The sequence below is a fragment of the Aquarana catesbeiana genome, linkage group LG04 (genome assembly GCF_042186555.1).
Source record: "Aquarana catesbeiana isolate 2022-GZ linkage group LG04, ASM4218655v1, whole genome shotgun sequence".
NCBI classification, from domain to species: Eukaryota; Metazoa; Chordata; class Amphibia; order Anura; family Ranidae; genus Aquarana; species Aquarana catesbeiana.
In genome coordinates, this window is record NC_133327.1 from 640,129,605 (window position 1) to 640,146,418 (window position 16,814).

General features: G+C 42.2%; 1 protein-coding gene across 3 annotated transcripts in view; it reads right to left on the reverse strand.

Annotated features, from left to right (window-relative positions):
- Positions 1–2,599: 2,599 nt before the first annotated feature.
- The window catches only part of LOC141140876 (putative deoxyribonuclease tatdn3-B), a 32,561-nt gene continuing 18,346 nt past the window's right edge, over positions 2,600–16,814 (reverse strand). For 2 of the 3 annotated variants that reach the window (XM_073628406.1, XM_073628404.1), the window contains 5 exons: positions 15,808–15,917; positions 14,881–14,936; positions 9,509–9,621; positions 6,162–6,242; positions 2,600–2,760 (listed from right to left, as the gene is read on the reverse strand). In XM_073628406.1, the coding sequence (XP_073484507.1) occupies positions 2,617–2,760; positions 6,162–6,242; positions 9,509–9,621; positions 14,881–14,936; positions 15,808–15,917 (504 nt within the window). In that variant the 3' untranslated portion in view covers positions 2,600–2,616. The remainder of the gene's footprint in view (positions 2,761–6,161; positions 6,243–9,508; positions 9,622–14,880; positions 14,937–15,807; positions 15,918–16,814) is intronic. The other variant, XM_073628405.1, reaches the window with a different exon arrangement.

A 16,814-nucleotide genomic window follows, 5' to 3' on the forward strand; every position in this document is an offset into this window, starting at 1 on the left:
CAAGAAAGCCCGCAAACAGTTTGCTGAAGACAAGCAGACTAAGGACATGGATTACTGCAACCATGTTCTGTGGTCTGATGAGACCAAGATAAATTTATTTGGTTCAGATGGTGTCAAGCGTGTGTGGCGGCAACCAGGTGAGGGGTACAAAGACAAGTGTGTCTTGCCTACAGTCAAGCATTGTGGAAATGCCATGGTCTGAGGCTGCATGAGTGCTGCCGGCACTGGGGAGCTACAGTTCATTGAGGGATCTATGAATGCCAACATGTACTGTGACATACTGAAGCAGAGCATGATCCCCTCCCTTCAGAGACTGGGCCACAGGGCAGTATTCCAACATGATAACGACCCCCAACACACCTCCAATACGACAACTGCCTTGCTAAAGAAGCTGGTGATGGACTGGCCAAGCATGTGTTCAGACCTAAACCCTATTGAGCATCTGTGGGGCATCCTCAAATGGAAGGTGGAGGAGCTCAAGGTCTCTAACATCCACCAGCTCTGTGATGTCATCATGGAGGAGTGGAAGAAGACTCCAGTGGCAACCTGTGAAGCTCTGGTGAACTCCATGCCCAAGAGGGTTAAGGCAGTGCTGGAAAATAATTGTGGCCACACAAAATATTGACACTTTGGGCCCAACTTGGACATTTTCACTTAGGGGTGTACTCACTTTTGTTGCCAGCAGTTTAGACATTAATGGCTGTGTGTTGAGTTATTTTGAGAGGACAGCAAATTTACACTGTTATACAAGCTGTACACTCACTACTTTACATTGTACCAAAATGCCATATCTTCAGTGTTGTCACATGAAAAGATATAATAAAATATTTACAAAAATGTGAGGGGTGTACTCACTTTTGTGAGATACTGTAAGTCTCCATATAGTAAAAGTCAGCAGCTACAGTAGCTGCTGACTTTTATTATTTTTTTCCCAGGCTGGAATGCATCTTTAAATTTTCTTTAAAATCATCAATTGATCTGAAAGTTAAAAGCTGAAAGTTAAACACATTTTGCACTACTGTTAGTGCATAACCTATCAAATGGATAGCTTAGTTGTGCAGATTACATGGGAGAGCACTAGTCTCTGTGTAACCAGCAGCACTCTGCTGTCGGTGTGACAGCCTCCTGCTCTATATCAGTATCCCTGCATGCTCCCAGTAAGCAGAGCACAGAGCCTTGCTGTCACAGAGCTGTGATGATTACACAGGGAGATCCATATTTCTCCTGTGTAATCTGTAGAACTGAGCTATCAGTTTGACAGCTCGGGTCCTGCTCTGCATTTATGAATGAAAATTTTCATTGTAGCTTTCATTCATAAATTACGGTTATGTGAAAATAAAAACTTTTTTTATTTTTTTTAAACATTTTTGCCCCTTGTGATCTTTTAAATTTATTAGCTCCTTGTTTCCCCTTACCATTTTATTGTTTTCATTTTTGCAACGGTGCAGAGATAAATGAGCAAATGAGCACTGGCTCGCCCAATCAAGATGGCTGAAGGCTCTGAACCCTGAATAAGGCTGGACAAAGTTGTGCCACAAAGAGCTCAGTGTTTGGGGGGGTGTCACACTTTGGCATCTTCACCTTGGGTGCAAGAAGACCTTATCCTGCCACCCAGGCCTTGTGTGACCATATACATTGGGGTATACACTCAAGTAAATGTGACAAAGATCTACACTTCCTAGGGATTGACACAATTGGCAAGAACATAACAGGGATGAAAAAAAATATGGAATATGGGCAGCTGACACAATAGGGGTTATTTACTAAAACTGGAGGGTGCAAAATCTGGCTCAGCTCTGCATAGAAACCAATCAGCTTCCAGGTTTTATTGTCAAAGCTTAAAAGTGATATTAAAGCCTTGTTTTTATTTTTTTGTTAATTCCAAACATGTTATACTTACCTGCCCTGTCACAGTGACTTTGCACAGAGCAGCCCAGATCCTCCTCTTCTCGGGTCCCTCGCCGGCGCTGCTGGCCCCTCCCTCCTGCCCCCACAACAAGAAGCTTGCTATGGGGGCACCCGAGCTGTGTCTCGACCCGCCCCCTCTCTCTCCTCATTAGCTCACTGACTTTGATTGACAGCAGCGGGAGACAATGGCACCCACTGTGTCTCAGCCAATCAGAAGAGAGTGTCGCACAGCCTAGTCTCTTGTGCAACATTGCTGGATCGAGATAAGGCTCAGGTAAGTATTAGGGAGCCGCTGCACACAGAAGGTTTTTTATCTTAATGCATAGAATGCATTAAGATAAACAACTTTCTGCCTTTACGACCACTTTAATTGAACAAGCTGAAGTTAGAAGCTGATTGGCTATCATGAAAAGCTGCACCAGATTCTGAGTGCTCCAGTTTTATTAAATCTCCCCCAATACATTTATAAAAGTGGATTACTACATCCTTATCCTACTGGAGGAACAGCTACAAGAGCTGGGACAGAGCTCAGAGATTTATCACCGAATATCCATCAATTTCCTTTTATATATCTTCTGTATAAGTAAGCTGTGGCTGCTTCCTTTATAAAATGACTCCTCGATGTCACACACATCTTTTCCTTGTCTGCAGCCTCTAATCAGAAACCATGAACACAAAACATTGTCCAACATCTATAAAACATTTTTTTTATTTGTGAACAGCTTGTTTCAGTTTGGGGAATAGTTTGATGGCGTTCTTTGTAGTTACTTCAATCACTTCTTCCAGAGATATCCCTTTGATTTTAGCAATGTATTCAGCAGAAAATATGATATTTTTGGGCTCATTTCTGACCTGTAAAAAAAAAAACAATTGTTAGTAAACCTTAAATCTATTTTTAGATGTTTTCAATGTTGAATTTTTCTTTGTGAATACGTTAAAGTAGTTATAAAGCCTAAACATTTTGTACCTTGATGCATTCCTTGCATTAGGGTAAAAAATGTTTATGCATCAGCCCCCCTTTTACTTACCTGAGCCCTCATTCGATCCAGGGCTGTGCATGTCTGCAGCTCTTCTCTCTCCTCACTTCCTGGTCTCTTGGGCTTTGCAGAAGCAGGGGGAGCCATTGGCTCCTGCTGCTGTCAATCAGAGCCAGTGATGCAGGAGCGAGGGGTGGTTTTTAATTTTTTACTGGTTACATGTTTTGAGTTACAGAGGAGGTCTATGGCTAGAATTATTTCTCTCGCTCTAACGTTCGTGGCAATACCTCACATGTGTGGTTTGAACACTGTTTGTGGGTGGGACTTACGTAAGCGTTCGCTTCTGCGTGCGAGCTCACGGGGACAGGGGCACGTTAAATTTTTTTTATTTTTTTTTTTATTGTTAATTTGACTTTTTTTTTTTTTTTAGTTTGACACTTTAAAAAAAAAAAATAATTTTGATCACTTTTATTCCTATTACAAGAAATGTAAACATCCCTTGTAATAGGAATATGGCACGATCTGTTCTTTTTACAGTGAGATATGGGGTCAATAAGACCCCACATCTCACCTCTAAGCTGGGAACCCTGAAATTAAAAAAAAACAAAAAAAGATCACGGCTTCCCAGCTGTGGCGGCGCTATTTTTTTGAATGCAGAGGCTGGGCATGATGACATAACATAACATAACAATTCACAGGCTTATTCCTTCTGATAACAGTTCACAGCACTGCACACAAGGGGTTCCATTTCAAAAGACCCCCTTTATCTGAAAGCAAGGCTAAGTCACAGTATGCTACTAAGGTGTTTCTGACTGGTAGGTTCTTAAGGGAAGGAAGTAGTAGAGGAAGTAGTCTTCCTCTTTAATTGTACCTACAGGTAAGCCTATTATAAGGCTTACCTGTAGATACTGTAAGGCCCCTTTCACACTGAGGCGGTTTTCAGGCGCTTTAGCTCTAGAAACAGCCTCTGCAAAACGCCTGAAAACTGCCTCCCATTCATTCCAGTGTGTCTTTTCACAATAGGGCGGGTTGGGAATGCTGTATTTAGCATAGGCAGCTCTTTCAAAGCGCCTTAAGGGGTCATCTACACTTGCTTCGGCTTCAACACACATTAATGGCTAGTTTACACTTGCTCCAAAACAAGGTTTCGGACGGGCTTTGTTAAAGCTCATTTGCTTTGCTTTGGCTTCGCTTCAAAAATGATACCCCATGTAGCTTTAGTGGTGCTTCAAAGCATCTTCAAAGCCTCCATAGAAGTCTGTGGCAAAGCTCCCTTAAAGCCCCACCGAAGTCTCATCAAAGCCCCTGAAGCCTCACCGAAGCTCCACCAAAGCCTCGTCGAAGCACCAAGCAAAAGCAAGTTGTAAACACGACTGTAAGCTAACCATTTTATTTAGTGACAGGAGCTTTGACTGGCATTCAGAGAGCTTAAACAAAGCGTGTCTGAAGCCATGTTTTGAAGCAAGTGCAAACTAGCGCTAAAAGCGAATTGAGAGCACTGCAAAATGGGACTTTTTATACTTTTTTGGGGGGTAAAAAGTGCCCCACTAGCCGCCGAAAAGAGGTGCAAAAGCACCACTTTAACAGCGCTAAATGGTCACTCGTTTTAGTGTCGTTTTAGTGCTGTTAAAGCGGCGCCTTTGCACATCTTTTTGGCTGCTAGTGGGGTGCTTTTTACCCCAAAAAAAGGATTAAAAAGTCCCATTTTGCGGTCGGCGCTTTCAGTTTGAAAGTAGCCTAAATATCTCCTAAACTTTCACCATTTAGGAGATATTTACTATATACGCTGCCGCCGACGTCATCGGTGCATGTGCACTGAAGGGACGGCCCGCTCGTGACGTTTTTTCGGGGCCTGTGCCGTGACCGGCAGCTCCCGTGCATGCGTGGGAGTGATGTCATGGCGGCTCCGGCCAAATACAGCGCCGGAGCCCGCGAACTTGGAAGTAACTCCGGGAAAGATGTTGGCCCTGTCAGCGGTGTGCCGGCGCCGATTCAGGGCATCGTTCTAAGGTATTTCATAATGAGCTAGTATGCAATTTTTTTTTTGAGGTTTACAACCTCTTTAAAGCTGCACTCTGATCAGCAAATATTGTCTAACTACAAGAGTCATGTGTCTTCCTCCTTGAATCTTTGTGTACTTTTTGTATTTTTTTTCTAATCTGTGCAGGAATCCAATGTGAAGCTTTAGCTCTGTGCAGGAGCTTCCTATAATAAAGACCGCTCACCGTTGCTCTCCTTGTGCAGGGTGACTAGTCTGGTCTCGGCCTCCACCGGAAATTTTCTACCGGGGGCATGTACAGGGTGGGGCCTGCTGGGTCCCTTCCACAGCTCTGCTCTCTGCACAGGCTATGTACAGCACAATGATGATGTCACTGTTATATGTTAATATCTGGGTTTGTAAAGGCATTTGATGCGCACAGAGTGGATTTATATCCTCTGTGACTACTAATTCATTTATTACATAAAACTTTGTGTGCACAGCTTTCAACTTCAAAAAATGAATTCTGACCCACATAATTTTATTTTGTTTGGAGAGAGTAGGAAAGGGTTACAAATAAAAACCTGTTGGAAATGTTCTATGTCATTCCACTGACCAGATTTTCCTTTCTGCTTTACTTACTCTCTGAAGCCAACAAAGTCCTATTCATTCTCATATAAGAAAAGTGTCAGGCAGAGGAGTAGTAACGCTTAAAACAGGTCATGTGACAGGCGGAGGAGTAGTAGGCCTCAGGCTGGGTTCACACTGATGCGGTCTGCCGCATCGCATGTCATTTGTACAGGAATCGCACCGGATTCCTGTACAAATGACATGCAAATTCAGTGCGGTGCAAATTGAGCCATACATTATGTATGGCTCAATTTACACAGTGCAGGACCCTTTTCTTTTGTCCACAATGGAATCAGATCGCATGGGTGTTCAGACCCATGCAATCTGATTCTACAGTTCGCACTGCGTTCTGCGAACCGATTTGGGGGTGTCATTAACTTTATATTGACACCCGCAGCGGTTCACAGAGCACAGTGTGAACTGCCTGAGATTGTGATGTGGTGCAGGAACCACTCAAGAATTGCGACGGTTCCCAAACCGCATCAGTGTGAACTGGGCCTTAAAACAAGTCATGTGAAAAGCACTCTTCTATTTTGAGGACAGGCAAGCCGGAGTAATGTGATAGTTATTTCCATATAATGGCAGGGATTCCCCTGGAGGGGTACACAGGGATCAACCAAGAGGACTAACAAAGATAAAAAAAATAAGAGGTTAATATAAAAATGTACCTGCTTTTCTGGTCCGAGAGCTGGGGAGTCAGTTTCTAGACACATGTTTTCCAGAGGTAATTGTTTCACTAGTTTCTGCTTCTTAAACAAAGAAGGACTGAATTACATACAATATCACACATAAAGCTGTCTTTTCTATTACTATACATTCCAGATTGTAGTTATCACATATGCATGTATTATGAGTTGAATTCCAGGCAGGCATACAAAAGCACCAACTAATACACTTATGTGTATCTGCTATCCCCTGAAGACGTTATTGGATGAAACACGTCAGGCAGAGCCTTTGGCAGTGACATCATCACGTGCGGTCACGGACTCGTGTGGCGCGCAGGTCTTTTTTATTCTCATTGTTTTTTCGTTCTACATCATTGTAAGTGTAATATCTTTTAATAATTTATCTGTATATCGGGTAATGCACTATAGAGAATTGTATTTCATGCATATCCGAACATTGGGAATTGTTGCTGCAACTGATCAAGGGGCGAGCAGCCAACACAGAGTCGTTCATTGGCCGGAACAGAGATCATTAAACCCTGAAATTCAATCTGATCTCGGGAAGCATGTATGGGCTGTTTTTGTGAGGCCTTTGGCTCTGGTAAGCAATTTGTGTGCTCACTAGGCGGGTGAAGGTGCACTGAAGTTAGTGTAAAGAGTCAGCGGTGGATTCACAAAGTCACGAATGACACATAGATGGACGTTTTATCATGAAATTTGAGTGAATTTGATCATTATTTACGGATACTTTACAGTTCTGAAAGTAATATTGCAGTAAGCATATTTGAGAACATATACAGTGGGGCAAAAAAGTATTTAGTCAGCCACCAATTGTGAAAGTTCTCCCACTTAAAAAGATGAGAGAGGCCTGTAATTGTCATCATAGGTATACCTCAACTATGAGAGACAAAATGTGGAAACAAATCCAGACAATCACATTGTCTGATTATTGAAAGAATTTAATTGCAAATTATGGTGGAAAATAAGTATTTGGTCAATATCAAAAGTTCATCTCAATACTTTGTTATATATCCTTTGTTGGCAATGACAGAGGTCAAACGTTTTCTGTAAGTCCTCACAAGGTTGTCACACACTGTTTCTGGTATGTTGGCCCATTCCTCCATGCAGATCTCCTCTAGAGCAGTGATGTTTTGGGGCTGTCGCTGGGCAACACGGACTTTCAACTCCCTCCAAAGGTTTTCTATGGGGTTGAGAACTGGAGACTGGCTAGGCCACTCCAGGACCTTGAAATGCTTCTTACGAAGCCACTCCTTTGTTGCCTGGGCGGTGTGTTTGGGATCATTGTCATGCTGAAAGACCCAGCCACGTTTCATCTTCAATGCCCTTGCTGATGAGAGGAGGTTTGCACTCAAAATCTCACGATACATGGCCCCATTCATTCTTTCATGTACACGGATCAGTCGTCCTGTTCCCTTTGCAGAGAAACAGCCCCAAAGCATGATGTTTCCACCCCCATGCTTCACAGTAGGTATGGTGTTCTTTGGTTGCAACTCAGCATTCTCTCTCCTCCAAACACGACAAGTTGTGTTTCTACTAAACAGTTCTACTTTGGTTTCATCTGACCGTATGACATTCTTCCAATCCTCTTCTGGATCATCCAAATGCTCTCAAGAAAACCTCAGACGGGCCCGGACATGTACTGGCTTAAGCAGGGGGACACGTCTGGCACTGCAGGATTTGAGTCCCTGGCGGCGTAGTGTGTTACTGATGGTAGCCTTTGTTACGTTGGTTCCAGCTCTCTGCAGGTCATTGACTAGGTCCCCCGTGTGGTTCTGGGATTTTTGCTCACTGTTCTTGTGATCATTTTGACCCCACGGGGTGACATCTTGCGTGGAGCCCCAGATTGAGAGAGATTATCAGTGGTCTTGTATGTCTTCTATTTTCTAATTATTGCTCCCACAGTTGATTTCTTCACACCAAGCGGCTTGCCTATTGCAGATTCAGTCTTCCCAGCCTGGTGCAGGTCTACAATTTTGTTTCTGGTGTCCTTCGACAGCTCATAGTGGAGTTTGGAGTGTGACTGTTTGAGGTTGTGGACAGGTGTCTTTTATACTGATAACAAGTTCAAACAGGTGCCATTAATACAGGTAATGAGTGGAGGACAGAGGAGCCTCTTAAAGAAGAAGATACAGGTCTGTGAGAGCCAGAAATCTTGCTTGTTTGTAGGTGACCAAATACTTATTTTCCACCATAATCTGCAAATAAATTCTTTCAAAAATCGGACAATGTGATTGTCTGGATTTGTTTCCACATTTTGTCTCTCATAGTTGAGTTATACCTATGATGACAATTACAGGCCTCTCTCATCTTTTTAAGTGGGAGAACTTGCACAATTGGTGGCTGACTAAATACTTTTTTGCCCCACTGTATGTATGTATATAATTTATGCATGAACGTGGTATATTATTTAACTTCTATTTATTCATATTGATTTGCATGTGTTTGGAGTATTTCATAGTTGAAGTACAGTAATTTAAGGGGATAGCACATCTAATTTAATTTTATGGGGGTTGAATTCACTAAAACTGGAGAATGCAAAATCGAGTGCAGCTGTGCGTAGAGACCAGCTTATAACTTCAGCTTGTTCAATTAAGATTTGACAAATAAAAAACTGGAAGCTGATTGCGAGGGACCCCCTAGCAACAGACCTGAAAAGGTGAGTAAAAAAAAATATTTTTTTCCAAAGGTTGTTATTTATATTTAATGCAGCAGAAAAATGTAAAAAAAAAAAATATGACTGGAACTCCGCTTTAAAGTGCATGCTATCTCTTAGGGGTTCCTAAATCACATGACTAGCCTAATGGAATTCAAAATCTTTTGGTAAGTGAGAAATTGCACACATTTTTATTTCACCTTTGTATTTAAATGCATGTTTGCAGTTTGACTTTATTATTCCTACTATCTGACCTGTCTTAAGCCCCGTACACACCGCCAGGCATTTGCCGGTTCAAAAAAAAGGGCCGACATTCTGCTGTGTGTATGTCGGACATGAATGCTGGAAAACCAGCAGCTAACTGACTCCCGATCAGCGCTCTCAGCCAATGGCAGAAAGCGTTGATCGGAGTGTTCTGGGGGGGGGGGGGGGCTTCCCCCTGTCAGAACACAATAGCTCAGCGGAGGAGATCACTGAACTAACTTCCTATGGTTAGTACAGCGGCTCTCAACCGGAGCTGATGGAGCTCACGGTTGCATGGAAAAAAAAAAAAAACTGTAGTGTGTACCCGGCTTTTATCCCTGCACAGACCTTTGTAAAGGTTTAGTTACTCTGTACAGTCCCTGAATCACTAACTGATTTTTTGCTCAGACTCCATGTGATAAACTTGTTTTACCTGTTCACTTCTGATGATGGATGGAGGGATGGAAAAAAAATACCCAGCTTTCACGCCTTCCATTGCCACTGAGGGCTTTCCATCGAATGCATGAAGCAAAACCTTTTCAGCTCCTACAAAAAAAAAAAAAAGAAAATCCTTTACTAGATGTGTGTTGCTGCACTGTAAGATTAGAGGTGATTTGAAGGCAAGAATTCATATACTTTCTCAGCCATTCCCAACCAGGATTCCTCCAGAGGTTACTAGGGGTTAACTGTAGCCGATTGACACCTAAAGTGATTGTAAAGGCCCATTTAAAAAAAAATAAATAATAATAAACATGTTATACTTACCTCCACTATGCAGTTCGTTTTGCACAGAGCAGCTCAGATCCTCCTCTTCTCGGGTCCCTCTTTGCTGCTCCTGGCCCCTCCCTCCTGTCGAGTGCACCCATAGCCAACAGCTTCCTACAGGGGGCACTGGAACCAAGTTACAGCTCTGTGCGTTCATTCAGACAGGGAGCCCAGACCTGGCCCTGCCCCCTCTCTCCCCTAATTGGCTAACTGACTTTGATTGACAGCTGCGGGAGCCAATGGCGCCTCTGCTGTGTCTCAGCCAATCAAGAGGATTGTCCCGGATGGCTTAGACATTCACGGACATCGCTGGAGAGAAATGAGGCTCAGGTAGGTAATAAGCGGGTGCTGGGGGGGGGGGCTGCTACACACAAAAGTTTTTTTTATCTTAATGCATTACCACTATAAGCCTAGTACACATGTCGTTTTTTTTTTTCATTCAACCCAGCGGGCTGATTGACAGCTGTTAGTACAGCGTTCTCCCCTGCTGCGCTATTGTGTTCTGACAAGGGGAAGGCCATCCTGCCAGAACACACCAGTCATTGGCTGAGAGCACTGATCGGGAGCCGATCGGCAGACCTTTTTTGATCATGCTCCTTCAACAGAAGCTGGACGAACGGCTGGCTTCTATCGGACCTCCGGGCTGAATGTCGGCCGGTTTCTATTGAATCGGCCAATGCCACCCAACATTTGGCCCATGTGTACTAGGCCTAAAGCGGAGTTCCACCTGATTTTTAAAGTTCACCCCCACCCCCCGCGTTGCTGATAAAATTGCAATAAATCACAGATCTTTTTTTTTTTTTTTTTGTAGAGCTTCTTACCTATTTTGGCCAATAAACAGGTACACTTCCTTAGTACCTTGCCACGGCGAGGTATGTCACATCTGGCTGCCCATTTGCTCCTGGTATATAAATGTCATCAATCCCAGGAGTCAATAGGCAGCCTCTGCAAAAGGAGTGCACCATGCAATGCACAGGCGCGAGATCGGGAAACCCAGAAGGAGCTACGAGTGGGCTTCAGATGCCCACACTAAAGATGGGAGCGCACTTACTAAGGTGGTGATAGTGAGTACTTTGCACAACATTCTACAAAAAAAAAGAGTTAATTTACTACAAATGCCAGAATTTATTGTGCAAGATGCGACCATCGCAGGGGTGTTTTTTTTTTTTGTTTTTAAAAAGGCTGGAACTCTGCTTTGAATCCGATAGTGTTTTCATAGTGTTAAGGCCAACATCACTAAGCAAAGCTAGTGACATGCCACTAATGATCCTTTTATTTATCTGTAAGGGTGGCATTCTGAGCACCAATGCAAGGGGCATATCTCTCGCTGACCTCAATTAATTGCTTTTAGTAGGGGGTTCCCCGTGACTTGAAATTTATTTTCATGGTTCCTTTCGGATAAAAAGGTTGATAAAGTCTGTGCTATCTAACAGTGTTAATTTTGACATCAAATTTTGATTTAATTTTAGTCATAGGCAATGCCGTTTTAGTTGCATTTTAGTCATCTGAATCATTTTAGTCGTATTTTAGTAGACTAAAATCTCCAGTTCATTTTAATTGACTATAAATCGAATGGGTTTAGCAAATTATAATGCATTATTTAAGCATTTTTTTAGAATTTCCAAACTCATTATTTACTCCTGGAGTAAAAATCGAATAACATGTTATTATTTATGGTATTTTGGTTTGAACATGCACTACAGATACAGATTTAGCTGTTGTGATATATAACCAGTGTTAATTTTAATGTCAAATTTTGATTTCGTTTTGACTAAAATGCCATTTTAGTTTTAGTCGTATTTTAGTCATCTGAATTGTTTTAGTGTTAGTCGTATTTTAGTTGACTAAAATAGCATGAAATATTAAAACCTGAACACATCCTGATATAATCTACCATCCTGAACACCAGGACCAAGACTGGGGAAGGGAGGAACAGACCTCTGAAATAATCAGGGCTTCACTGCTTTACAATGATAAAATATGGAAAGGCTTTTATTTTTCAGTGTCCTTGTTGAAGGGAAGTCCCCTTACATCCTATTTTTTTTTAAATCAAATAGTTGTTTATTCATTTTATAATCAAACAAAGCAAAACACACATACATCCCAAGTACATATTGAAAATCATGATACAAACAATTTAGTAAACAATTATAATAAAAAAAAAAAAAAATAAAAAAAATAATTTTTAATATAATTTTTTATAAGAACACCAAACCCAACCCTCCTTCTCTATATTATCTCCTGAAATTCATCTATCCCATCTCAGCGTACAATCCAAAATATCCAACCATCTCTTCTATATATTCTCAACCTCTATGTAAAGAAAATATATTTTTCTTGAATTATAATTTCCTTTATTCGTGTTCTCCACTCTTATTGTTGGGGGGTACAGTGACATCCACTTTTGTGCTCTTAACTTACGAGCCTGAAACAGACTCATTACTATTGGTGTACAGGTAAGATCTGGGATCCTAGATTCTTCTATCATATTTAGATGGCAAATATCTGGCTCTATCAGCAACTTCGTCCCAAAGAGGGCATTAATAGTAGAGACATCCTATTCGGATGACAATCGTCTCAGGGGCAGAAACTTTTGGTGGTATTTAAGTCACTTTTTTCAAAAAAATTGCCGACAGGCACGTTTTTTTGGGCAGAAGTGACTATCAGTCTCTTCTGTCATAAATGCTTCCTCCTTTCTCTCACCTGTCATTAACACCGTACCACACATGAGCAGCTCAGTGTACATTTACGGCACCTGATCTTGGCTGTTATGATGCGACTCCCCTGCGCATGTGCGGGAGTGTCGTCATCATGGCCTATCAAGCGGCTGAACAGACAAAACCCAGAAGGAGGCCCGGGCACAGATGGAAACCAGCGCCCAAGACCCATTGGATCGGTGACAGTGCAGGGCTGGAGGGCACATTATGAAAGGTAAGTCTGTCATTTCATAATGTGGTGGATACTGGTACATTATGGTATAAACCACCTGGGGGCCCATCTAATTAAAAAAAAAACAAAAAAAAAAAAAAAACACACAACCCAAGGCCAAAAATGTAATATACAGCAGCTTATCAATACCTTAAATGTGGCGGCTGCATTCTTTTTTTTTTTTTTCTTTCAGTCTTCTCTTTATTTTCACTCGGTGATCCTGAGAGTAACACACTTCCTGCTCTAGAGTGACAACACTCCCGTGGTACACTCATCAACTAAAGATTGACGGCGATCCTTAAGGACAAGTGCGACAATTTCCAACGGATTTGTCAGCCCTGGATGGACCACTTCCCTCCCTCTCAAATGACCTTATCGATTTATAGACCTGTAAAGCTTCAATGTCATCCAGCCTAAAAAAAACCTGGGGTACCCTTCCCCCCTTTTTTTTCCCCCTCCCCCCTGCTGCTTTCTCTCTCTATTATCTTTGCAGATTGCCTTTATGTGCTTCCCTCTCTCATTGCTGAGCTCATGTAGTAGGCTCCAGATGAACAGGGTAGGACAGCCTACATTTTTTTTTTGTTAGGGGCCAGGCCCCTTATTCATAACTTTCATATGTGCTATGGAATGGTGGAGACATTGTTGGTTTTGATATTGCCTCAATAGTCTGGATGCTGTTTCTTCTTTGGCATCTTTTTGCCCCTAAAGCCTCAGATGATCATCCCACTCTTACTGATGTTCTGTAGGTTTTTTATTACCTATATCCCATTACAGTATAATGCCCTGTACACACGGTCGGATTTTCTGACGGAAAATGTGTGATAGGACCTTGTTGTCAGAAATTCCGACCGTGTGTAGGCCCCATCACACATTTTCCATCGGATTTTCCGACACAGAAAGTTTGAGAGCAGGATATAAAATTTTCCGACAACAAAATCCGTTGTCGGAAATTCCGATCGTGTGTACACAAATCCGACGGACAAAGTGCCACGCATGCTCAGAATAAATAAAGAGATGAAAGCTATTGGCCACTGCCCCGTTTATAGTCCCGATGTACGTGTTTTACGTCACCGCGTTTAGAACGATCGGATTTTCCGACAACTTTGTGTGACCGCGTGTATGCAAGACAAGTTTGAGCCAACATCCGTCGGAAAAAATCCTAGGATTTTGTTGTCGGAATGTCCGAACAAAGTCCGACCGTGTGTACGGGGCATTAGACTGTTGTTGCTTTTATTTTGCACTCGGGGAACAACATTTCTATAATGTATGCTGCTATTTTCAGTGTACATTTAGTTTTTGTATTGGTTTATTTCTCATTATACTGGAAAACTTAAAAAAAATCTCAGTAAAAGAGTGACAACACTCACTCACTGCACTGTATCTCTGAAGGAGCATTGTGGTAACCTTGGCTGTTCTCCCGACTATTACATAAAGGGGTGTTACTTTGTAGTTCATTGAAGATAACTGGGAAAGCTGATAACATCTTTGCAGAGATCAGTGAATATTAATTCATAATAACAAGATTAACAGGTATTATTTTGTACCTTCTGAAAATGTTCTTAGTCTAAAAGAAAAAAATTAATGCAGCCACCACATCTAAGGGCTGCAAAGCTGCGATATACAGTAATACCTCGGATTGCAAGTAACGCGGTTTACGAGCGCTTCGCAATACGAGCTAATTTTTTTTTTCTTAAATCCTGACTCGCTTTGTGAGTGTTGTCTCGCAAGATGAGCAGGATTCAAGCCGCTGGGGTGTGCACTACCGCATTTGGCCAGAGGTGCCGGGGCGCCGGTGACGCTCGGAGACACCCCGTTCCCGAGTGTCTCCGGCACCCCCACACCTCTAGTCACATTTGGTACTGCATAGAGAAGCAGTGGCTGTGGAACGGATTATCCGAGTTTCCATTGATTCCTATGGGGAAACTCACTTTGATATACGAGTGCTTTGGATTACAAGCATTCTTCTGGAACCAATTTTGCTCGTAATCCAAGGGAATACTGTTATTGCATTTTTAGTTATCACAGGGCTCTGTGATACTGATATGCACACAGGAGCCATGTTATTTTTTAGTAAATCTCCACGTGTTGAAATAATTAAACAAGACACTGTACCTTGTTCCTTCAAAAGATTTATAGTCGGCCTTCCTGCTGATCGGGAGTGAACATTTCTGGTAGTGAGAAAACAAAGTGTGAAAAGATCAGAACAGACTATGGCACAAGCCAACATATCCTCGTCTTCTAATGACACATTACTGTCTCATATTTATACGTATGTATGTTTATGATCAGTTTGCATATATAATGAACAAAAATCTTCTGTACACCAAATGAAAGAACAAACAGTTCTTATTGCCCAGAACAACCAAAGATGTTCTTTTATGCACCCATATTGCACTGTAAACATTAGTTGCAGCCATGCAATGAGAATGAAACATTACTTGTGCCAAGTAAGTAAAAAAGTTTTTTGTACAGAAACATTTCCTTTGGATGAAATTTTGCATTAACTGCTGTATGTTTCCAGATTTGGCAGTCATGCAATGTAAAGCTGGCCATAGGTTTTCTGTCTTTCAGCCCCGCAGGCTGAAGAAGAAAAATCTATTGAATACTCCATGCACACTACACAGTGTCAATGGGGTAAAGGCTGTGAGAACACCCAAACAGGGGTAGACTCTGATTGAATGCAGCCGATGTTCAGCCAACAGTTTTTTCCTTCAATTTACAGATCGAAGGATGTCAGGCGGGAAGGTGCTAACAGGGCCACCCGCAGCTCAAATTTTGGCTGCTTCCGTGGACATTTTAAGCAGTTGCATTCAGTGTTTTAAACTGCCTATTAAATTGCAGTGATACAACATTACAGTATCAGGGCCTCATTTTGACTAATGTAGTGATGAAAGGAAATATATCAATGGCAAAAGGAAGCACATACATAAGGAACTGTGTATTATTTGTAAAAGGGATTAAAAAAAAATGCCAAATAAGGAATATTCCCGACATATAGACCATGTTTGAATGGATGAGAATACTCAGTAAAGGTCTTACAGTGGTAGTCCTAGGTGTTTGGCCAGTTCAATCTGTCTGATGAACACCTGACGCTGCTCTTCCTTCTGATCATCTGTGCTGGCGATCCGGGGAGTGAAATCCAGGCCAACCTGAGAACAGACACAACAGAGCTAATTTATTGAAAACAAACTGTAACCATCTAGAGGGCAGCACGGTGGTTTAAAGGGTAGTACTTCTGCCTTGTAGCACTGGGGTCCTTAATTTAAATTCCGACCAGGACACTATTTGCATGTCCTACCAGTGCTTGCATGGGATTTTTCATGTGCTCTGGTTTCCTCCCACATTCCAAAGACATGGTGATAGGTTAATCTAACTATTTAAATTTGTCCTAGTATGTGTATGTATGAATGCAAGTTAGGGACCTTACATTGTAAGCTCCTTGAGAGCAGAGACTGATGTAAATTTTCATTATATGACATGCTGTGTAAATTGTCAGTGCTGTATAAATGCCTTTAATAAATGCTGTGATGTTTATGTAAAAATGTCATCCCCATGTTAATTCCCTTCAACTGTTTTCAATTTGTATTCAAGAACTGGCCCCTGCCAATCTGTCTGGCTGTAGAGTTGTAATAGAGGCACTGGACTGAGGGAGGGATTCTGGAAAATATACTCCACCCACTACATGGACCAGGGGAGGGATTCAGGAGACGATGCTCCACCCACTACATTGACCGGGGGAGGAATTCAGGAGAAAATGCTCCACCCACTACATTGACCGGGGGAGGGATTCAGGAGAAAATGCTCCACCCACTACATTGACCGAGGAGAGAATCAGGAGAAAATGCTCCACTCACTACACAGACCAGGGGAGGGATTCAGGAGAGAATGCTCCACCCACTACATTGACCGGGGGAGGGATTCAGGAGAAAATGCTCCACCCACTACACAGACCAGGGGAGGGATTCAGGAGAAAATGCTCCACCCACTACATTGACCGGGGGAGGGATTCAGGAGAAAATGCTCCACTCACTACACAGACTACGGAA